Genomic DNA, 21,945 nt, shown 5'->3' with positions numbered 1-21,945 from the left:
CAGAGAGAGAGAGAGGCGGAGAAGGAAAATGGTAAAACAATGTAAAAACTAGTTCACCACTCGGCAGTCTTCAAACAGAAATGTTTGTTTCCTGTTTCCTTTTAAATAGTTCTAAGAAATAAATATTACAGTCTTCCAATGCAAACAGAACAAGCTTTTTTTGCAGCAACTTTTGGCCTCTTGACAAACAAGGTTGGCTCTCTTTTTTTCACTTTAGGAATAGGATTGCTTGATTGGACCCATAAAAACCAAGGGACTTCATTTCGAAAATCGATGTCCAATTATAGTATATACACGATCATTGCCATTCTTTATTTCTCTTCATAGCACTATCTCCTGCCATTGGCAAAACGGAGTACGGCAAGTTTTCATGTACATGTGAACTGTGACAGATGTAGTAAACATGAGAATAACACCTGCCTCCAAATCGGGTTGATGGCTAGTCACCGACTTCTGAAAGCAGTTCCCTACCATTTGCTGTATCATCACACTGATTTTATGTATCGTAGTGTATCCAAACTTGAAATACAAACATTTAAAACATGAATTCATCGGCAAGTTTGTTTCATAGGACCTGAAGATAATCCCAGATAAAATATATTTACATTAACGGTTGCAAACGTATTATCTTTTCTGTGTCTTGAAAAGAATGCTGACCATATTTATTTTAACATGTCATCAAAAATGAAGGTTACGAATAAAACTTCTAACAAAAATCGTACACACTTACCTTAATGAATCCTGATTATAAAGCTCAAGCTGAATGTTCGCACAAATATCACAAAGGTTTTAAATTTCTACAATTCTTTTATGCGATGGATCACTCCAGCAACCACGAAATTAATTGAAAAACATGCCAGTAAAATTAAAGAAAAACTGCGTTTTATAGGAAGACCTCTGCCAGTGTCGCCGACCAACATGAAAGTGTGCACCAACAGGCACCGTTCCTGTTTCCATGGGCCTGCCTGCGCGAGTCCTGCTGGGAGGGAGCGTGCACGTACCGGCGCTCGTCTTCCGGTCTGATGCCAGCGTGCAGACAAATCACGGCCACGGACAATTGAAATGTTGGCAAATTCATAGCACTGTTTGGTCTAGAAGCCTTTTAACCGCTTGTGCATACGTACGTGTGTTTGTGTGCGCGAGGGCGTGATCAGCCGCTACAGCGCATGACAGGGGGATGTTTCTCTCGCTTATTAAAATATTTCAGAAGCATCCTCATTCATGATGTGCTATTACCCAAGGTGGGTATATCCGCCATTTTCATGAGGGAAAGGTAAGTCCTCATCCCGGTAATTCAAAAGCAAGCGTCTAGACGAGTCTCTGTAACACTATCATGTGCCATTGGAAAACACTGAGTACGACAAATTTAAGGTAATGTGAACTGTGACCGATTTAGTAAGCATAAAAGAATTGTATTTTTACAATGGTGTCTGGACTCGGTGGGCGTTGCTTTATCCCTTGGACGGAGGTTATAAATCAGTGGCAAAGATCCCCTGAGGTAAAGTAAAATGAAGTAAATCCGCGTAGTCCTGACGGTGCATAGGAACTATGGAGACGAGACGCTTTTCCTTGATTAACCCACTTTGCCCAGGGTTCACGACTCATCCTCACTTTGTGAATGTGGCCCTAGATATTTCAACTGACACCCTATATTCATAGACTCTGAGTAGGCTAATCCAAACTATTTTATCGGAGTTGTCTCCTTCCGATAACTTTCTCGCAACGAAGGTAAATATATGGCGGAGATCATGATTTAGTTCAACAGAAAGGTATGTTAAATTTCTATAGAACTAAGAAATAAACTGGACATATAAAATGGTACAGAACTTAAGACAAATATCCTTTTTATTGAACTCGTAATCTGAGAGGAGCAGACACCGTAAGAAAAACGAAAATGACTTTTGCAATCGACATTATGGTCGATCAGTTTTTTCCGCTGGTAATTTGTTTCAAAATGAAAGAAATTAATATTTTAGCCATCATGCCCGATGAGCATCATTTTGTCAGAATGAATAGGTTCGGCTTTCGACAGCTTTTTACCTTGCGTTTAACATTTTAAAAAAATGTTTTTCGTTTTAGCTGTAAAAAGTCACGCCTCACCCGCTAACCAAACACGCATGCGCAGTGACGTCCTTTATTCGAGAAATCGGGAATCCCCGCAGTGCTGGCATGGACGTGTGTAGGTGGATTGCTGTCTGCCGAGACCAACGCTTAGCCTCTTGCGAAGTTCTCCGCTGTTAGTCTCGGCGAGCTCAAACAAAGAATGTGACTAAACGGAAGCTTTGTAGTAGCATGCCTCGTTTTAGTAGTTAACTGGAAAAAAAAACCGTCTGCCAGCAGTCCAGTAATACAAATTCGTGGTGCTGGTAACCACCTCCTCAGTGCTCATGAATCGGAGAGTTAGTTTGCCTGTCGGGTTGGTTCCCTACCCTAGTTTTAGCATTTTTACTCATGGGTCAATTATCTATGACCATGAAAATGAGCTCTGGAAAACTGTGTAGGTGATAACCGCATGCATGGTCAAATATAATTACTACCCATAATTGAACCGACAAACTGCACCATTCACAAAAACGGGGTTTTGTGTGTTCAATGTAATTGGTAATTGTATCGAAGGTACCTCGTTCTTCGTGTGAACAGTGGCTGTGAAAAGCAGACCCCAACCATTTCCTTCCGCTGACTTCACCTTCCCTGATCAATCATATGTCCACAGATTTCTGTATGTGCACCCATTTCTGTTGGACAGCTGCTAGACAGGCAGAGTGGTTTTGGCGGCGGGAGAGGAGAGGTCGCACCACAGGACGAGCAAGCCTCGCCTTTGCTGAACGAGCAATTTCGTGCTCCACAGTCGACCGCCCATTAAACCCTGTCACAACAGTCCTCTAAGTCTGGTCTCAATCATGCACGCAGACAGACATTTGCATGTTCTTTCGCACAACTCAAGGGTAACTATAGCTGCAGTCCCTGTCATAAAGCATAAATAATCAAAATTGCACTCCAGCAGCAAACTTTACATACACCATCCTTTGAATTATCTAACTAAAATAAAGAATATCAATTTTAAATAAAACAAGTAAAAAAATGTGAACATACTTGTATTGGAAATGCACTGAAAAGGGTAAAATACATTTTGTTCTCGGGATTTTGTTTAATGTTTAATACATAATATACCTTAAAATATAAAAGTGTGAGGGGCATTAATGATCAGCTTTTTAATAGCTTGAGAGATGAGGGCTTTTTTTTTTACTTATTTTGAATTTTGTTATGAATCCGGCAGTCTGACTGACTCGCCGCTTAACAAATATGTACATAAAATGCAAATCATGTGTTCAAATTTGATTTGAGGGGGTCAGCAACGAGGGGCACTTCGGCCTACACTAGGCTATCGAAGTAAATGTGAAACCCTTTAATTGTATTGCATGTCACGTGATGTTTCCGTCCAGTGGTGGTTTTTATTACGTCAGCTAGGTTATGGTTTATATGGGGAGAGGGCGCAGATAATACAAAGTTGTCTGCCGGACGAACGAGGTGGAAGTGATGTATGTACTGTTGAGCGGCGGAGGGGAAAAACTACGTGGTGTGTATCTTCAAGAAGGATTTATACTGCTCAAAACAAGGGAAAGGACAATTGTATAGCAAATTCCGTTTCGTGATATAAAAAACACACAGACCATAACATAAAATCGAAGTATTTCTATATTCATTAAATGAAACATATTCGGTCAATTTCATTAAAACAAATCATTTTTAACAACAAGAATTTGAGCTTGGACTAAAAGTGTTTTCAAAATTCAGAAAAATGAAAGTCAATATCGAGTGTGTCCACTATTGGCCTGAATACAGGCAAGGCACAATTGGACTGAACCAATATTCTCAGTCTTTTGAGGCATTGCTTGCCACTCTTGCTAAAGAAACTGATACAACTGATTGTGGTCAACTGCCTGGGGGTGATTGGCTCCAAGTCGCTGTCCCAGGACATCCCACATATGTTCAATGGGATTCAGATCTGAAGGCCTCGTCAGGCCTGACGAGAGGGGGGGACAGGGGGGTCTAGTGTACCCGGGCCCGCGGCTGTCAAGGGGGCCCGGCCTTGGTCAGTGGATTTTTTTTTTCTTCTTCTCCTTTTCTTTTTCTTTTAAAGAAAGGTCTAAGGACAGAACACCCAAGCATTACACATGCAGAAGTTGAGTTTGAGTGTAGATATTGAGATTCGAATTGTAAACATATATTATATACTGGGAAAATAATTTACAATTACAAGTACAAGGGGCTCGGAGAGGTCGTCTGTCCCGGGGCCCGGGCTGGCTCTCGGCGGCCCTGGGCCTCGTACAGTTTGAATGACAAACTGAGCAACTCTCAATCAAGCACCTGCGCTCTCCTGCAGCCGTGTAATGACCCTCAGTTGGTCGACAGTCCTTGCTCGTTGTTTCTGAGGATTGATTAAAAAGGCGAAGAGAACCCGGGAGTAAACCCTCCAATGGCTTTAAAATTATTGTTGACAATGGACAAGGATTGCACGTGCACTGCATGTTTTCTACTGTTCAGTTCTGCTTTGTCATATGGATGAGTTGCCATTGCACGCATTTTCTGTGGACTTAATGACGTTTTTGCTGGACTACTGTACTAAGCATGAGCAAGACCAAACTGGATTGTCATCAGATTCACGTTCTGTTCACCCACAACAAATTCACGAAAAAGGATTTTGAAAGAATTGCTCACTGTTATACAAACACGATAATTAAAAAATGTAGAAAATATGAAAGTAGCCTTTCCAATGTTTTGAGCAGTATATTTTGGATGAAAGTGATACAAGACTTGTTATGTTGATGCTATGGAGCGTTTTGAAGTATTTCGGGAGTGATTTGTGTGACGAAGGTAATGATAAATTCTGGAAATTCTTGGATGCTGTTCGTCGAACTGAGTGGACGGAGAACAGATGAATGGAGACATTGGCATAGATTCGCCCCCAGTATTGGTTGCGACAGACGATCAACAGCTGTTACCGGCAAATCGAATATGTTTCATTTTTGTGGTTGAGCAGAGATATTGGGTACGAGGAAGAGTAGAGCTGAGCAGATTGAACTGAGGGGGCGTGAGGTGTGCAGCTGTGTGCCTTTAATGAAGCGGGTGATAGGAATAGTTGGGAGTTTGTTTTTTTGGTCCACCTGTTACAGTGTTGTGTCCAGGGCTATTTTCATTACTTTTTGTGTTTCATTTTATTTTTAAGTTCACGTTTTCTCCTTTCCAAAAATGCATAGGTTTTTTGTTCTGTTTACCTCAGGCAGCAATAATAAGAAAAACACTTCATCTCCTGTCGTCTTCATAGTCATCAGTTATAAGCCAGTCATTGTAATGATATATGTTTATGTGGTGTTAAATGGCTAAAGGGGGAATGAATTCACTGACCGTATAGCTTTACGACTTGCCATTCGTTTGAAAAACGACGTCTTCACTCGGAAACCGGCATCCTCTGAACACACACACACAAAACAAATGTTGCCTTTGAATACATACACAAGCCAAATGTCTGACGATTGACGTTGCTGAGCTCACTATCACTCGATGTGGGCGTTACATCTTGGTGTTGTCATCTTTGCTGCAACACGAAACATTCGTCGACTCTCGGGCGGGTCTTTGCTCCGGCCTGTGGATGAATCACGAAGTCTGTTGCCTCACCTCACCTCCGCCTTGATGCATGCTAAATAGTACCTTTATAAAGATTACAGGTAATAAGACGCTAATCTTAACACTAAATGTTAGGGGCATGGGACATCAATTCCAGAGAAATAATTTACCATCCGTTAACGAACAGTGTGACAGGGATATTTTAGGGATTTTTTTCCCCTTATCGGTTAGATAATAGACCCGGGCCTTGTAAAGTCGCACCACAGGATTTAGTTTTAAGGATTAGGATTAGTGTATCGACTAGGTAGGCGCAGCAGACGAAGTGACACATTCGTTTCCATAACTACATCCTCTTTTACTCCTCCACGTTTGTAACGGCCGGCGACGGTTGTGCTGCAGCGAGTCTGTGCTGACGTCGTTTATATTCAGCAAATACGATTAACAAAAATCAAACACTTAATTCGACTGACTTGCGTAGCTTGGACGCGCGAATGTTGCCAATGGTCTAAAACTATATCAAGAGGTCCATATATCCTTCTAGAAAATTCTGTACCTTTTTTGCAAAAATAATGTTTACTCTTTCCGCCGCTCTCACGTGCGTGCGGCCTGACGCCCCAAGTCAAAACATTCTGACAGCCGCGCATACGTTTTGCTCAAAAATCAGTGTACCTTGCCACCTGCCCATGGCAAGCAACTAGGTCTCTCAACTTTCCCAAATCACTGTGCAAGACATCATATATAAGCATTTTCGTTGTCATATACACTAGACTTCTGCGCTCTTCTGAGTTATTTGGATCAGTAACTGACAATTTTGTAAACTGATGCTGACGTACCTTCATTAAAACCTCAATTTCATGCATCTGAATAAGACGAGCATCATAGATGTGAAATAGATTACCCGTCAGCCCTCGTCACTCAGATTCTCTTAAAACATACAAGCCCAAACTTCAGACGATTTTTTTTTTAGAACAGACTTCACCGCAACCCTGGCCTGCATGTCTTTATCTTTTATGTCTATTGTACAAGTGTCAGCATCTGTTTATGCGAATACCATGGTCTACCACTTTTGGAAAGCACTCATCGGAAAGCACTACATGTATCAAAGTGTTTATTATTGATTTGTTTATTCCTGGTTGCTCCTATGTGGCGCATGGGGCCCAATTATTATTATGACCGCTATGAAATTATTTTTTCCAATGCAGGTTCTGCGACAGTTAATCCCCTTTCCCTCCCTCCTCCAGTCTGGTAAGAAGGTCCATCTGTATCAGTGTGCTGGATGGGATCCTGGCGAGTTAATATCTGCCATTTGGTCTTTTAGACAGCTGCACACAATACTGCAATGTGCCCGAGCAGTCTGTTTTGTCCATTAAGAATTTCTTCTGAATGCACAACAGCAAAGAGGCTCTGGGGTCACTACTGTTCGCAGGTATAGCCGTCGGGGTCCCCCCTCCAGTAAGACCCAAAGGTGGAACCATACAAATTTGCTTAATTTAGGATGTGGTTTTTTTTCCCCGCTTATCCAATGTAAAAACCGTGAATGACAACTTTAGAGGAGTAACCATCTGCTCTCTTTCCAATGGACAAGTCTTTAATTTGTGCCTGCTATTAGTTTTAAGAAAGAGGTTTATGTTGAATCCCCCCTCTCCTTTTGTGAATAGCATTTGTGCTCATAGCAGAAAAAATGACTTCCACCAAAGCAGGTCAATTTGTTTATTAGATTTTAAGACTCTTTCATATCACGAAGACGTCGAACTGCACTCCTCACAGTGGCTGCTGCTGTAGTGCTGCAAAATACAAAAAAACTGGAAATAAAACACTGGAATGAACACAAATTTTTTTCTGGGTTTTATGTGACAGCAGTATAGTAATAGGTTTAAATAAAACAACATACTTAGCAAAGTACACACAAAAATTAAAAGGACATGCACTGTGACATAGCTGGTAAATCGAGCACTTTATGTGAACGAGCAGTTCGGCATTGATAAAATTAAAACTCGTGTGAAATTAATACCTCAACTAATTAACATATCTGGCAATTTAAACATCACTTTGCTGATAAATGACTGTCAGCTGCAGACCACACTTTGAAAACTACTGAAATACAACAATAGCCACTTTCTCACAAAAGCACCAATGTACTAAACTGATATAATGTATGCTGCAAGAACCTGTACAAGGTCCTATAAATGTCCTCCAAAGCAAACAGATGGCCTGTGGACTTATCATCTTCAAATATGGCAGCTGCCAAATTAAACACCATCAGGTTTGCTACCTAATACACACTGTACAAGTTCCTCTTGGTACACATCCTGCAGTACACATATAGGCTGTTTGCCAGCAGAGAGAAATAATTAAGACACATTTACATAGCGCCTTTCTCCAGCAACAGCAGTCCTTTACAGTACAGTAATAGAGTGCACTTGTATAGTATTTTTGGCCAGCAAAAATAAAAAAGCTCAGTGCATTACTAGGGAAGATAAAGCAGTGATGTAACACAACAGCACACAATATGGCGATAGCCAGTTTCTCTTAGGAAAAATGCTGTCAGAAGTGTAAGTCAGGTGAGATCAGCATGAAGATGATGTAGAAAAAAGTTATCTTCAACCAGTTGGAAAAAGGGAGATAACCCGATCAGCTTTAGATACTACATGGCTGCCTGTACTTTATTTTGATACTAGAGCTTATTATTTACACAACAAAAAGTTCTTCATATCAAGAGCAACGTAAGAAATAATGTATTTATAGAAATAAAGAAGTAAAAACTGAATAGAGTTGAAAGGCAAAGCCATGATTGTGGCTCATCATTCTGTGAGGGATAAGGAGTACACTTAAGGTACCTATTCAGTGAAAAGACAGTGTATTACGAGTTTAAAACCTGCTCGTATCTCAAGCAACTTTCATTGAATTAATTGAAATGCCATTAATTCCGTTCAGCTCCCAATTACAACCTCAGTTGTTTTTGTTAAGTTTTTGAATGAAAATGTATTTACAAGAAGCTTAAGCGCTTATTTTCGTCATTGTGCTTTTTGGTCACGCCTTTTTCACCCGCAGAACGGAATTGAGTTGCAACTCCACGTCTCTCTATAATGTAAATATGCAAATCAAAAATTCGAACACGAGGGAAACAAGCACAGACTGAGGTCAGTCTGAGGTGGGAGAAACTGTTAGACGCTACATCCGCCCGCATGTTGGGGTCGTGTGCAGCGGTGTAGTGTGCGATTCCTCGTATCTCTCAAATCTTGCTCTCATCTCGAAGCAAATATCGCTCGCTCGCTCGGCGGCTCGTATCTCAAAACACTCATATGTTAGGGCACTCCTATGTCGAGGTACCATTGTATCTGAATTTCTAAACATGCTTTCTGACACTTGCCAAAAAAGGTGTACCAAATATTTCGATAAAAACTATACTGACATACCTGTAAACCCAGGCTCCACCAGCAACAACTTTGCGACACTTTGTGCAAGCCCAGATACCTACTGCTTGCCTTTTCATGGAGTCCTGAAATTTCAGTTACTTCATTAACTATTTTTTTAAAAACAATATACCTAATCTTTCAGTAACTGCAGGTGTAACAGGATGAAACTTCCCAGCAGTACTAAACGTCTCAGTATAGTCTGCGCATGTTACTGATAGTGAATGAAATTGTAAAACGCATGTTGATACCTAATGATAACTCATGTTACATGCTAGAGCTGCTTGACAATGGGAAAGTAAACTAAGAATTTGGAATTCCATCTGAAATATGTCTTTATTGCTGAATCTGGGTAAATAAGGGCACCACATCAAATACTTTCCACTTGGCTCTTGCTAGATATAAAATAGCATAGTAAAAGCAGAATTATACAAGCATATTTTGAAAATATCAGCGTACTATTCGAAGGCACAGCAGCGAAACCAAACGTCTCGTCAAGAAGTGAAGAAAAATAAAGCCTATCGGTCAAGTGAATCTTCGATTGGCAGTTTACTTGAAATAAAAGTAAAGGACGAAACATTACAGGGCATAAGAAATAAAATAACATTGCAAAAGCAAAATTATGCAACTCACAACTTGGTTTTGATAAATAAAACCAAGAAAATGTTTACTAATCCATCGGAAGCTTGAACCGAGACGTTTAGTACTGCTAGTTTCATTCTGTTACACAGACCCATCAGACAGCGATTGAAGCTGTGAGTTTACAAAAGGTCTAAATATCATGTCACTTAATGTACTATGCAGGTGTCATTGACTGTCATGTTTATAAATGGGCAATCTACACCTGAGTATCTGAGGGTAGGTGGATTAGTGCTAAAAATGAACATTTTATTAACAAAAAGAAAATGCCTTACCTTGCCACAGAATCCGCATGTGTATTTACTGTGCTGAGTGATTTCCATCTTTTTCACGGTTTTACGCAAAGAAGCGCCATAACGGGTTCCGTATTTTCCTACGATTCCGACCTTCTTCGTGCGCTTTGCCTGCAAAATGAAACATCATTGGGTTTCAATAATCTAATAACGTCCACTGACTTGAACCCGTCAATGTAACAGTACAAAGTGAAAGCATGAACCACAGTTCAGACATCTGATAATAAAGAAACTCCAAAAGAAAAGAATTTAAGACATTCATATTAAGTTTGACTTGCCATGATCAATTTACGTGCGTCTGTTCAATACAAGAAAGCGATTGACCAAGATGTTTCTGAAATATTTCACACGCTCCTTACCATTTTGCAAGCTTTAGCGGAAAAGGAAGTAAGCCCCGAACCGTCGTGTGAGCATGCGTAGCTCGACTATTGCACATCCGGTTTACAATCACATGTGTGTACATAATTGTTGCCGATCTGGGTTCTTTCCGAAGTTGCCAGCTATTACACAACAGAATTCGTAGAACAGTAACTTAAACCTGCGTGAAAAGGCAAATCTACTTTGACTAAGTAATTGTTTCAAAGGAATTGTCTGATTTAATATTATTAAGAACTTAATGCATTACGTAGTCTCGATACAATTTTTAGAATAAAGCATAACATTGTAAGGCCGACAATTCTGAAACTGTAAACCATTTTTGTCCATATTCTTTCTTGTAAGATACAGCACGCACACATAAACAGTACCTAAGTTGGTCCCTAGCGTATACAACTCACATTTTCCGTTGTTTCAGTTTACATAGCATAGTAAAATTGTGTAAAATGTATTGTTACTTAACGATACAAATGTTAACTTATAGTCACTTTGCCTCTGTATTAAAAAGGAATGGCCAAATTTGTTGTGACGGATCTGGGATGGACTTAAATTGTTACATTAAAATCACTCAAGCAATGTCGAAGATTAGTCATTAGTATTGAACCAGGAAGTGTGATGAAGATACTTATTAATTACTATTATGAGTGGTTTGGGGTTGTCCTTCACAACTTTATAGAAGTGAAATCTAGGTAGTAACATTCCTTATTTCCACTGCTTGTGGGTATAATTTTTTTTTTTTAATTTCTGAGAAATATATGTTAGAAAAATAAATAAATTTTTTATCATCAGCAGAGGCAGTGCTACTGAAAATGGCCCTTTACACCTGTTTAACCTGCCGTGTGGCATTTACTGATCCTGACAGACAACGAGATCATTATAAAACAGACTGGCATCGATATAACTTAAAGCGCAAAGTTGCTGAAATGCCTCCTGTCACAGCAGAAGTTTTCAAGGAAAAAGTGTTATCAAGACAGGCACAGGTAGGCCTCCGATGGAATGACTATTTTGTGGTTTGTTGAATTTTGTTTGAAAGGAACCGCTTTAGAATTTTATGTATAATGTAATACTGAATGGTAAGAGTTGTACATCACATGGTGTTTTATAACCAACTTGACCGAACATCATTCTTCCCCTTTCATTTCTGTTGGTTTAAAATTGGCAACAACACCCCATAGTTCTGCTGTATACATCATCATGGAAAGTATCTAAATGCTACAGTGTTAGACCTATCTAAATTAACTTCTAAACCTAATTTATAGGACATATCTCTTAGAACATTAAGCTGATTCTGCCGACCAATTAAAGTATCTAAAATTAATGCCACATCATCTTAAAAAAAGCAAAATAAATATTTCTAGGATATCTGGATTTAACTGAATTCCATATTTACCCACTCAATTACAACCAATAGAAACAGTTCACACATTTGCTTTGAAAAGATTTTTGGGAGTCTACTACAAACCCCTAATACATTAGTTTAGGGAGAAATAGCAAGATACCTCTTACATGTGACTATATTTGTAAAAAGTATTAAATATTGGCTATGTATTTTAAGCATGACTTCAAGCACACTGCTGCTTAAAACTTGCAGAGTGTAAAACATGATAACATGGGCTTCTATGTGGTTGTTTGGGGTTTTTTTTTTTGTTGTATCTCTATGGCTTCAGGCATGTCTGGAAAATAATTTAAGTGTTGGAGACCCTGAACTATTTGTTACAACTTTTAAAAAGAGACTCCAAGACTGTTATCAGCAAGAATGGCATTTTACTATATTTTCCAATGGGCGATTTCAATTCTGAAATTCATTTAGATCCTCTTTTACTGATAGTCATTATCTGTACTACTTTTAAAAAAATGCCAACATTAAAAGTGGTTTAATCAGATTTAGAGTAGATGTCTCTTTAATAAAAGTCCATACCCTAAGTTATATGAACTCTTCACAAAAGAAAACTTGAAAAAAAAATCAACTCACATGTTGTTACAATTTTGTTTTTTCAAAACAGGCTGTAACATTTTTTTTAATTGAGGGGGAATGGGGGATGTATGGACTTTTGCTAAAATTGCTTTAATTTGTTTTTCATGATAAGGTGCAGTTTTGACAGTTGGCTCTTATTGTGTTAATCTAGTCAAAAGTAAGTTGTCTCACAATTTTGTTTTTTCTGTATATTCTAAAGCTTCAGGAAGATGAGAAGCAGCCAGCAGATCTCTACTGTCTGATTTGCAACAAACATTTCAGATCTCAAAATGCTCTTGAAAGCCATATGCGCTCCAAAAAGCATCTGGAGATAAAAGCAAAAGCAATCAACCGTGGCATTATCACAGAATCAGAGCTGGTGACCAAAACCAGCTGCAAGGAAAGCAAGGAGAATGCTGAATCCAGCGAAGAAGGTCCTTTTTGATTCATTCTTCATTTTAATTCTTCCTATACAGTTTGTGCCCTCAGATGCGAACATCTTCATAACTACACCTCAATTGCATTGATGACTCCACATCAAATGAGTTAATTCCCTATGCTTGTACATATATTTTTACTTATGCAGCTGATTTTCTCCAATCCGGTATTTTTTAAAACTTAACCAACATATTTAGGTGTTTTTTTAGAGAGTAGGTTATAGGCTTTAATTAACAGGTGGCATTTTACAATGAACCACTTTCCTAAGAATACCTGACTTATTTGTTAGAAAATTTATTAGAAGGCAAGGGATGCATCTTGTACACAATTAATGACATAAATACTTATTGAAAAATCTGCAACAACAGCATGATTTTTTTTTTTTTTGCTAATACATTATTTTAAAGATTTGGGAGTAAAATTTTAAAAATAAGTAAAATGAAATAAAAATAATGTGTTTGTGTGTAATTCATGAGACAGGTATTCTTTGATTTTGTTTATCTGTCAGAGCTGAATCTTTAGCAGTGGTATCCTACTTGCCTTTTGTTTTTCAATCCTGATATTCAAAATTACTAAGGACAATTTGTTTTATCATTGCAGATTCAGATGTTGAGTCTTGGGATGGAACAGAGTCAATGGGAATAGAGGAGTGTCTGTTCTGCTCCCATGTCAGCTCCTCTTTAGAGACCAACTTGGAGCATATGACAGTAAAACACAGCTTCTTTCTTCCAGATGCAGAATATATTAGTGATCTGGAGGGACTTATTGTTTACTTAGGTAATCATTATTCTTCAAGGAATTGGTTTCTGCTTGTGGTTACTTCTTCTGAAAACAGTCATTGTTATTATTTTTACCTATAAGTGTACAACATGCTCTGGAAAATTAATAAGAAATTAATAGTTCAGTCACTGCCTTATTTTACTTTCATCATCTCTTCCTCCGTTCTTAGTTATCATATTAATTGCTTTCGCTGAGCCAATGCTGCAGCAAAAAATGATGATAAAAAGTATTGAGGGATGTAAAGAACTGTAATTATTCATGGATTTCTCACAAATTGTAGGAGAGAAAATCTGTCAAGGCCATATGTGCCTTTGGTGCAATGAGCGGAGTAAGATGTTCTACAATACCAGGGATGTCCAAAAGCATATGTTAGACAAAGGACACTGCAAGATGAAGCATGACGATCAGGTCATGTATGAGTATGCAGATTTCTATGATTACAGGTATTTTTACATCACACGGAAAACAAACGCTGGTTGCTCTGCCTCAAAGCATTCTTTTTCTTTTAGCAAGAAGTGTACACAATAGTTATTTAATAGATAACAACATCATTGCCACTCTTTTTTATATTATGTAACTTTGATTTATAACTTTTATGTCATCCAGCATTGATTTCTCAAAGAAAATTTTTTTTTTTCATCATGAACATGATAATGATTATAAATTATAATTTTCGAAGGTGCAATGGCAAGTAAAAGTATGGTACTGCCGGATTGCGTTGATTCCTCACTGGTGGCAGAAACCTCTTTTTGCATGGGTTTTAATTTTTTTTTATTCATTTACAGGAGTAGTTATCCTGATGCAGATCAAAAAGCAGCAGCTGGAGAAGGTGAAGAAACAGCAGCTACTTTGAAGCCTCAGGAGTTAATAGATGATGGCTTTGAGCTTGTGCTGCCATCAGGTCAGTCAATATCTTCAACATCTCTTAAAGAATTGCTTATTACAGTGCTATTTGTCTTTGAAAACAACAAACATTTTGTGTATGTCTGCCTTTTTGCATGAACTGACATTTATTGCTGCTAATGGTATTCTGTCTTCTGCGTTTTTCATGTTGCTGTCTTTTCTTTGCAGGATCAACTATTGGGCATCGTAGTTTGGCTCGCTATTACAACCAAAACTTGCCTCCAAAACGAAAAGAAGTAAAAAGCATCTTGCCCAAAGTACTGGCAAAGTATAAAGCACTTGGCTGGACTGGATGCACAGGTACCTCAGTTTTCAGTATGCATGGACAAAAGGAAAACCTTTTACTCCTGCACTTTTTAAAAAATGTATTGATCCTTAATAATAATCTTTTTAATGCTATCATATAAAAATCATGCTTCTTTTGTATCGAATTTTTTTAACTTAACATTAAAAATTAAAAATTAGTAACATTGACGAAAATTGAAGGGGTACTCGAACTTTTAATGCGTACTGTACGCAATTTTTTGCGTAAGCAGAAGCCCTGACTGGTAGCAAAGAATAAAAAAAAAATTTATTTTCCGCTTTCTCCACCAAGCGTATAATGTTACAAATGCATGATCAGATATGAGAACTTGTTGAATTATTTAAATCGTCTGGTACAGTTATGGAAGAATAACTGATGAAGAAGGATGCAAAAATTGGGGTGAGGGGTTCCTAATCGTTAACAAGCTAAACAATGCAGCTGTGAGCACAAGATTCTATCAGCCAAGAAGATAAGCTCCCAGAAATCCAGTCATAAATTTAAAAAGTGTTTCTTCTTACTTTTTATGCATATTTTATTTAAGAAAATATTTTCTTTTGTAAATCTTGGTGTCCCCTTGTAAAAAAAAATTTCCGATGGCAACATTATTTTCTTCTGTAGGAGCTTTTTCCCCTTGGTATTACAAAATAAATTTAGTAACCAAATTTTTAATTACAAGGAAAATGCTTTTGCAGTAGACATTTAATTCTGATTATTGTCAAGCAGTAGACTCTATTGTCTACAGTATTTATTATTTCATCATGGCATTAGTGGTTATAACCCTTCTTGAAATGGTTGTGATTCATTAGGCCGGCTTACTGTTCTTGCACTTTAGGTCAGCATTCTCATTCACTTTGCTGTAGGTGGACAGGTTGAGCAGCGAGCCAAAGATTTCCACTTTTTGCAACGACTTAAAAACAAGCACCATATGCAGCTTGGTTTAAAGGCCAACCGTCTCCAAACGCACTTTAGAGACCAAAATGCTTGAAAGCCGAGTCAAAGTACTGCTGGATGACAGAGTGTGGACAGAAACATATGAAAAATATCCACGAGTTTCTTGGCACTTCAGCTGGAAGGAGGCAGCTCTGTTTGGGTTATTTCCTTCTTTTTCTTCTTCTTTTTTCCTTTTTTTTAAATACCCCCCACCCCCAACCTTCCCCACCAAATTTTAGGGCAAACAAGCTTGACGAAAATTTTGTTGGGCTTTAAGCAAATTAAAAAAAAAATATTAACATGTATACATTCTTGGGAGTTTTACTTTCCCAAAAGTAATGTGATCTTTCTTTGATGGAATGATGAAATATCTGTATATAATGTATTCAATACACAGAGTCATGGATCTAACAAACCTTTAAGAAGATATCCCTGTGACACATTTTAGTTTTTAAAAAAGTCAAATAGATGACTTTTTTTTCATCACCTGAAAATTCAGCTTGAAGCTATTATCCAAGCAAAAATGAGCCTGTCTGCACTATGTACATGACAAAATGTGAATAAACTGATTACAAGTGTTTGTGTCAAATGTTTGCATTTCAACAAGGCTGTATCCAGTGTACTTAGCTGTCTTTATCACTGCTGGTGTTTGTATTTGTGGTGCTATATACAATTTAGTTTTCTTTCGCTCATGAATAGTGTAGTAGTTAATCCCCATTAGCATACAAAACTCTGTGTCCTTAAAGTGAAAAGCAACATAATCTTGTTAAAAAAAGATTAAGTGGAAAATGATGGGAAATCAGATAATGATGTCGCCAGTCATTTTGCCCCACAGCCCAAGTCAATTTGTTTTAGCTATGTCCATTTCATTTTAATACTGAAAAGTCAAATCCGTCCCAGGGCCAAAAGAGAGATCAGTTACGGATGCATGTGCAAAGAAGATAGGAGGGAGATTGATTAGACCAATACAATACAATTTTTTCCACAAGGGCAATTCAAGACCATACTTGTACTAGATAATGCATGTATTTATAGATGTTAAAACAATTTATCACATTCCCAGCAACAGTAGATACAGTCGGTGACTTACGTCACCTCAGGCTAGCACAAGATCACAGCCAGTAGAATTTATCATGTAACAAACAAGTATCCATGACAGGGCTTCTGCTAAGGCTAAATTCTTTGGGGTCCAAGGGACCCCTTCTTCAGATTTTTAAGGGGTCCCTGTTCTTCGCCCAAATTTGAATGGGACCCAATTGACGAAAATTGAAGGGTTCCTCCGAACTTTTAATGCGTACTGTACGCAATTTTTTGCGTAAGCAGAAGCCCTGCATGATATTGGCATTTGTCTTTTGGACGAAATGATATACCTGGTACGAATTGACTTATAGTCTGTGGGGCGAAATGACCACCCCCACCCCTACCCCTATCTCTTCTCGTAATGAGCTTCGATGTTTAGAAATAGCTGCTCAATTCTGTTCACAAGACTTACTAGGAAATTTATAATAGCATAAACAAATGGTCTTTGATATGACCGGTAGGTTTCGATGAAGGTAGTTCTGATGTCCAACATTCCGCGGATTATGGCCCTGCATACTTGGTGCTTAGCAACATGCCAACACGCTTGCGTATGCCGAGTCTTATCTATGCCAATGGTTTGTCATTAATCACGATTAAAGTGTATAATTGAAAACTATATATCTTACTATGACTTTAAATAATTTATTGAATGAACATAATTTATGTAGAGTGACTTTTTAAATGTTATTTTCACTGCGTTAATGACAAAAAGGTTGTCGCTGTAGAAGTTCTTTTCTAATTTATGAGTATTACACGAAACCTATAACTGAAAATAAATCTACACTGACGTTTGGACAAGTACAATATTCAACCAATGAGGAAAAGGGGAAGCAAATGGTCTAGATGGGTCGAAGGTTAATTCGTGAAAGAGAAACTGTAATAATGTGCAAATTTTCATCATTAAAAGATAGTATGGACTATAAATGAGAGATAATTTGGGAAATGTGATATTCTAAAAAATCAAGCGAATAATCGATTTCTATCCTTCCTCCCCTTTTGGTCTAGCGGGAATAGATCAACCCTCCCGGAGATGACGTTGAGATTTTGCCCTTCGGTAGGTCAGCATCTTCCGCCCCGGCAAACTACGTAGAAGCACGTTCGCAAGGTAACGTAAGAGAAGCCGGTTGTTTAAAGTGAATGGTGTATTCTCTTGTTATGAATGAAAATCGCTAAACTAGTTGTATCTGTTAATTGTATTCACATAATAATAATCTAGTACGAAGTCTTTCTTCTTTTTTTTGTTCGCTAGAAAATGCGATAGAACGTTAAGGTTTGTTAACACCGTTCTCATAATGTATAGAGAAGAAAGAAAAGCCACGTGAAGCAGTTTAGTTTCATAAGACCATGACACTATACGGTGAAAATTTTATTTCGTAAAACTTTTGGGCGTTTCGAAAACTTCACGTAGAATTCTTACAACGTGAAAGAGTAATTTAAGTGAATTCTCGCACTGAAGGTCAGTGAAGTTGGGCAAGGACATACAGCTGCATCGAAACACGTAATGCGACTACAAGGATATATAATCAACTACACCACTTTTCTTACATAGAAAATGTTATGACTAACCTCTTTAGTTTGCTTATAAGAAACATGTCTGCTTAAAGAATTGTCAGTCAAACTATCATCAGTAATCAGTGTTCGAATGTATTTGGTTAGCCTTGCGGTTATGGTACAGTGTGAATCTGACCTTTCGATATCATATCAGAGAAACAGTTTAAGCACAAATATTCCCACTACTTAAACGAGTACAGTGGTCCTTCGCCACTTCACCTTTCGCTGGTTTATATAAGAAATTAATGGGAAAATTGATTAACGGATTTTCTGCGAAATTCGATCAGTGGAAAAAATATATATCTTATGAAATATTAGATGAAAAAGCCCAAAGTGTTTAAAAATACGTACATATTTTATACTTTTTCATTTATTTCAAAATAGATAAGTGAAATAATGGGAGACATTCCTGAAGGTGACGTTGAAAAGGGGAAGAAACTCTTCGTGCAGCGATGTGCACAGTGCCATACTGTTGAGGCAGGGGGCAAGCACAAGGTTGGTCCAAACCTGCATGGCTTGTTTGGACGTAAAACTGGACAAGCCCCAGGATTTTCCTACACCGATGCCAACAAGAGTAAAGGTAGTTACTAATTATTGGTGCTTGGTGCAGTTTTGGAACAACTATGTTTATGGAAAGTGCACACAGTGCCATAATTCACGCCAAATTCTGATGCAAGGCAAAAATTTCAGTAACCCTTTGGGCAATATGGGTTTTGGTTTTGCCGGGGAAGGAAATTTTCATTACTTTTAGTTTCAAAGTTCAAACTTTCTCCATTTCAAAAATGTATAGGTTTCTTGGTCTAATTGTTTACCTGAGAGCAGAAGTAATGATATTTAAAAAACTCCACCCACTGTCTTCTTCGGTCTTCTGTTATTAGCCGGTCTTTATAATACTTATACTTTTATGTGGTACTCATAGGGTTAGGGGCACACTCCATTTGCCTCTACCCACTACTTCTGTTCATGCACCTTAAAACTATGGCACCACAAGCTCCTTACAGAAACACAGTTATAACCCAATTTAAAAATGCAGAAGGAAACTTAGAGTGCACCAGCGGTTAAGGTTTTATTGTGAATTTTTGTCATCTCTATGTAATTAAGAAAATTTGCATTTTTTTCTCTCTCTTTAGCACAGCATATTCCTTAAGTAAAAGAAAATTAATATTTTGTATTTAACACTGCAGATTTTGCTGTTTATCGACTTTTAAAAACAGAGTTGTCCAAAAGAAAGAAACATCATGATGTAAAAGCGACATTTAACTCGATTATCATTCTGATATTTGAAATTTTCTGCATTTTAAAAGAGGGACTTGCTTGGCCAGCAAATGTTAGTTTCATGGCTTGCAGTTGCACCTGAAATTTCTCTAAAACCTTTAAGGGTAGGCTAAAAACAGTGTAATGCAATTGAAATAGGTTTCATGTAGAGTCTTGAAAATAAGTATAATAATAAAGTTACTGGTCTTATGTGGAAGATGAGTAGTTGGCTTGCTACTTCAGACCAACAAGTTTAGGGTAAAACCCAAAAAGATAAGCTTATGCTCATGTTAAGTTCATCTTGATTTTGTCATGAAACCAACTTCTGATGGTATTAATTTTTCAGTGAGAAAAACTTTCAACAGAATGATAAAATACTTCTAATGCTGCCATGTATTCTAAGTGACCAACCTATCATTTGTTTTTTGCAGGCATCACATGGGGCAGGCAAACCCTGTTTGAATACCTTGAGAATCCGAAGAAATACATTCCTGGCACCAAGATGGTGTTTGCTGGTCTCAAGAAAGAGAGCGAGCGTGCAGATCTAATAGAATATCTTATGGAGGCTACTGAATAACCATTGTCTCTTCTAGAGTATTAACTTTTTAAAATAGCACTATATGCCTGAAAGCAACCATAGTTTCACTACAAAGATTGTTTTAAGTACATTTGTGACCTGATATTAGTGGCCCTAAAAGTTGGCAAAAACCCACGCATCCTTTAGAGCTACAAGGTGCTGGTTGGCGATTCTGCAGAGCATATGAACAGGACTCTATTTAATAAAGAGGTGCTTTGTGAATAAAAAGCACTAAAGAAAAGTCAGTTTTCTTAAATAAATCTTAACAGATACCAGTTTTCATTACAGACAGCCTTAAGTGTGTGTTGTCTTGGATGCAAAGTGTGGATGTGAGATGTTTTTGGCATTTGGTAAACATGGAACTTGCATATTTTATCATGCAAACAATATGAGAAGTACTTTGGATTTAATTTTTTAAAAATACTGGCTAACACTACCCCATGACACAAAGCATGTTCAGTCACATGTAATGAAATAAGAGTATAAAAATGTACGTAATAAAATATGACAAAACTGACTTGGGTTAATAACAATGCTACTACTAAAGATTGAGCGTATGAGTTTTTGACTCCGAGGGAGCTGTCGGTGCTTTATTCAACCAATGTGCTTCCAAACTCTTAAACCTTGTCAGCCACACAATGTCATGCTGAAGTTGATACTGAAGAGCTGATAAAAAGGGAGGCTGGCTTAAGACCAAGTGGAAGCACAGTTGAGCTGTCACATTCTCATAGAAAAGCATCAGCATGTGATTAAAAAATTTGACATTGGAGAAGGCCTCGTTCAAGTCATCGAGTTCAGTACTGCTGAATAACTAAACAGGAGCTTTCATGCTTGAAGCTCTCCGCGACTATCACACTTCCATTTCAATAGGAGAAAGACCATTTGCAGACAACAAATCTGTTAGCAGGCACTAACAAAGAACTGCAGGACCTCACCAACAGTCAAATTCATATGGAACGAAGACCAGAATTGAAAAGAGCAAAGTGATCAAAGCAGAGATCGCTACAAATGTACAGCTCAAAGAGGTAAGCAGCTTCAAATACTTGGGAGCCACCCTCTCCAAGGACAGCAGCTCCATGCTAGATATCTGCATCAGGATTACTACAGTGGCACTGGCTAGGCTAGGATGTGGAATAGCCATAAGGTTCACAAGCTGTACAAATCCCTGGTAGTAAAGATCCTGCTTCACAGACGCGACGTGGACTGCCAAAATGGACGGGATAATCCAGGCATTCAAGAACAATTGCCTAATAAGACCAACAACTTTGTAAGAAACAAGATTGCCACACTCGTAGGACGCCAGTCTTTCAACTTTCAACAGTTGAGCGACGTAAGATGGTCTTCTTTGACCCGGCACAAACACCTTATCCAAGACTATCCCTCTGAGGCACCTTGGAGGGTGGCCAGAGGAAGAACTGGCTTACGAATGTCTAAGAGTGGACTGGTCCTGTACGGGACCTGCTATCGCCCACAACAGGCAAGAGTGGTGGGTCCTGTCAGCTACCACGTCTATCCATGTGATCTCCCAACGACAGGTGCCGGTCAAGGGATGACTGATATGTAGATTCTGTCACAGGACTTTACAAAGTGTGGGCCCATGTGATAAACTGGTTTATTAAAGGCTCAACTCTACACCCACCTCTTCTTTGCTCTTCCCTTTGGGTCAGTGGGATATTACCTGAGAGCATGCTCCTTTATGAGCACGATTATCAAAAAATCACATGTTTATCATTACTATTACTTAATGCTTCTTAAGAACCTAATTTCCATAACCTGGTTTTCTGCAATGTCATCTGTATGCCAGGAATCACAGGTGTGACAACAGTTGC

General features: G+C 38.2%; 3 protein-coding genes and 1 long non-coding RNA gene across 7 annotated transcripts; 3 read left to right on the top strand and 1 right to left on the bottom strand.

Annotated features, from left to right (window-relative positions):
• Nucleotides 1–1,716: 1,716 nt before the first annotated feature.
• On the top strand, nucleotides 1,717–7,185 carry LOC112563470. Its single transcript, XR_003099061.1, has 3 exons — nucleotides 1,717–1,769; nucleotides 2,747–2,945; nucleotides 6,828–7,185. It is a non-coding gene; the product is annotated as an uncharacterized LOC112563470 (long non-coding RNA).
• A 136-nt stretch (nucleotides 7,186–7,321) lies between these two features.
• On the bottom strand, nucleotides 7,322–10,435 carry LOC112563468 (60S ribosomal protein L37a). 2 transcript variants are annotated; one of them, XM_025237341.1, is made up of 4 exons: nucleotides 10,330–10,435; nucleotides 9,953–10,081; nucleotides 9,042–9,124; nucleotides 7,322–7,409 (listed from the first exon to the last, which is right to left on the bottom strand). In XM_025237341.1, exons 1-4 carry the CDS (start codon nucleotides 10,330–10,332, stop codon nucleotides 7,346–7,348), a joined length of 279 nt encoding a protein of 92 aa, XP_025093126.1. In that variant the 5' UTR covers nucleotides 10,333–10,435; the 3' UTR covers nucleotides 7,322–7,345. The 2 variants fall into 2 exon arrangements, with proteins under 2 accessions (XP_025093126.1, XP_025093127.1); XM_025237342.1 differs by lacking the exon at nucleotides 10,330–10,435 and adding an exon at nucleotides 10,249–10,272.
• On the top strand, nucleotides 10,405–16,234 carry LOC112563465 (zinc finger protein 622-like). Of its 3 annotated transcripts, none has more exons than XM_025237336.1 (8): nucleotides 10,405–10,539; nucleotides 11,135–11,325; nucleotides 12,520–12,733; nucleotides 13,338–13,514; nucleotides 13,798–13,960; nucleotides 14,303–14,418; nucleotides 14,589–14,720; nucleotides 15,585–16,234. In XM_025237336.1, the coding sequence occupies exons 2-8, from the start codon at nucleotides 11,155–11,157 to the stop codon at nucleotides 15,707–15,709; spliced, it is 1,098 nt and encodes a 365-aa protein (XP_025093121.1). In that variant the 5' UTR covers nucleotides 10,405–10,539; nucleotides 11,135–11,154; the 3' UTR covers nucleotides 15,710–16,234. The 3 variants fall into 3 exon arrangements, with proteins under 3 accessions (XP_025093121.1, XP_025093122.1, XP_025093123.1); XM_025237337.1 differs by having other exon boundaries at nucleotides 10,409–10,520; XM_025237338.1 differs by having other exon boundaries at nucleotides 10,410–10,539; nucleotides 11,138–11,325.
• A 1,487-nt stretch (nucleotides 16,235–17,721) lies between these two features.
• On the top strand, nucleotides 17,722–20,633 carry LOC112563467 (cytochrome c). Its single transcript, XM_025237339.1, has 3 exons — nucleotides 17,722–17,839; nucleotides 18,670–18,865; nucleotides 19,971–20,633. The coding sequence occupies exons 2-3, from the start codon at nucleotides 18,682–18,684 to the stop codon at nucleotides 20,114–20,116; spliced, it is 330 nt and encodes a 109-aa protein (XP_025093124.1). The 5' UTR covers nucleotides 17,722–17,839; nucleotides 18,670–18,681; the 3' UTR covers nucleotides 20,117–20,633.
• The last annotated feature ends 1,312 nt before the right edge of the window (nucleotides 20,634–21,945 follow it).

Source organism: Pomacea canaliculata, linkage group LG5 (assembly GCF_003073045.1).
Source record: "Pomacea canaliculata isolate SZHN2017 linkage group LG5, ASM307304v1, whole genome shotgun sequence".
In the NCBI taxonomy this organism is placed as follows: Eukaryota; Metazoa; Mollusca; class Gastropoda; order Architaenioglossa; family Ampullariidae; genus Pomacea; species Pomacea canaliculata.
This window is presented reverse-complemented; position numbering and strand designations above follow the sequence as displayed.

Bases quoted from the DNA above. Each gene is read 5' to 3' on its own strand.
- LOC112563468 (XM_025237341.1), bottom strand. The intron at 9,125-9,952 runs GTAAGGCATTTT...CTGAAATTTCAG, and splicing joins CATGCGGATTCTGTGGCAAG to GACTCCATGAAAAGGCAAGC. The intron at 7,410-9,041 runs GTATGTCAGTAT...TGTATTTTGCAG, and splicing joins GGTGGAGCCTGGGTTTACAG to CACTACAGCAGCAGCCACTG.
- LOC112563465 (XM_025237336.1), top strand. From the start codon at position 11,155: ATGGCCCTTTACACCTGTTTAACCTGCCGTGTGGCATTTACTGATCCT. The intron at 14,419-14,588 runs GTCAGTCAATAT...TTTTCTTTGCAG, and splicing joins TGAGCTTGTGCTGCCATCAG to GATCAACTATTGGGCATCGT. The intron at 14,721-15,584 runs GTACCTCAGTTT...ACTTTGCTGTAG, and splicing joins TGGCTGGACTGGATGCACAG to GTGGACAGGTTGAGCAGCGA.
- LOC112563467 (XM_025237339.1), top strand. From the start codon at position 18,682: ATGGGAGACATTCCTGAAGGTGACGTTGAAAAGGGGAAGAAACTCTTC. The intron at 18,866-19,970 runs GTAGTTACTAAT...TGTTTTTTGCAG, and splicing joins CGATGCCAACAAGAGTAAAG to GCATCACATGGGGCAGGCAA.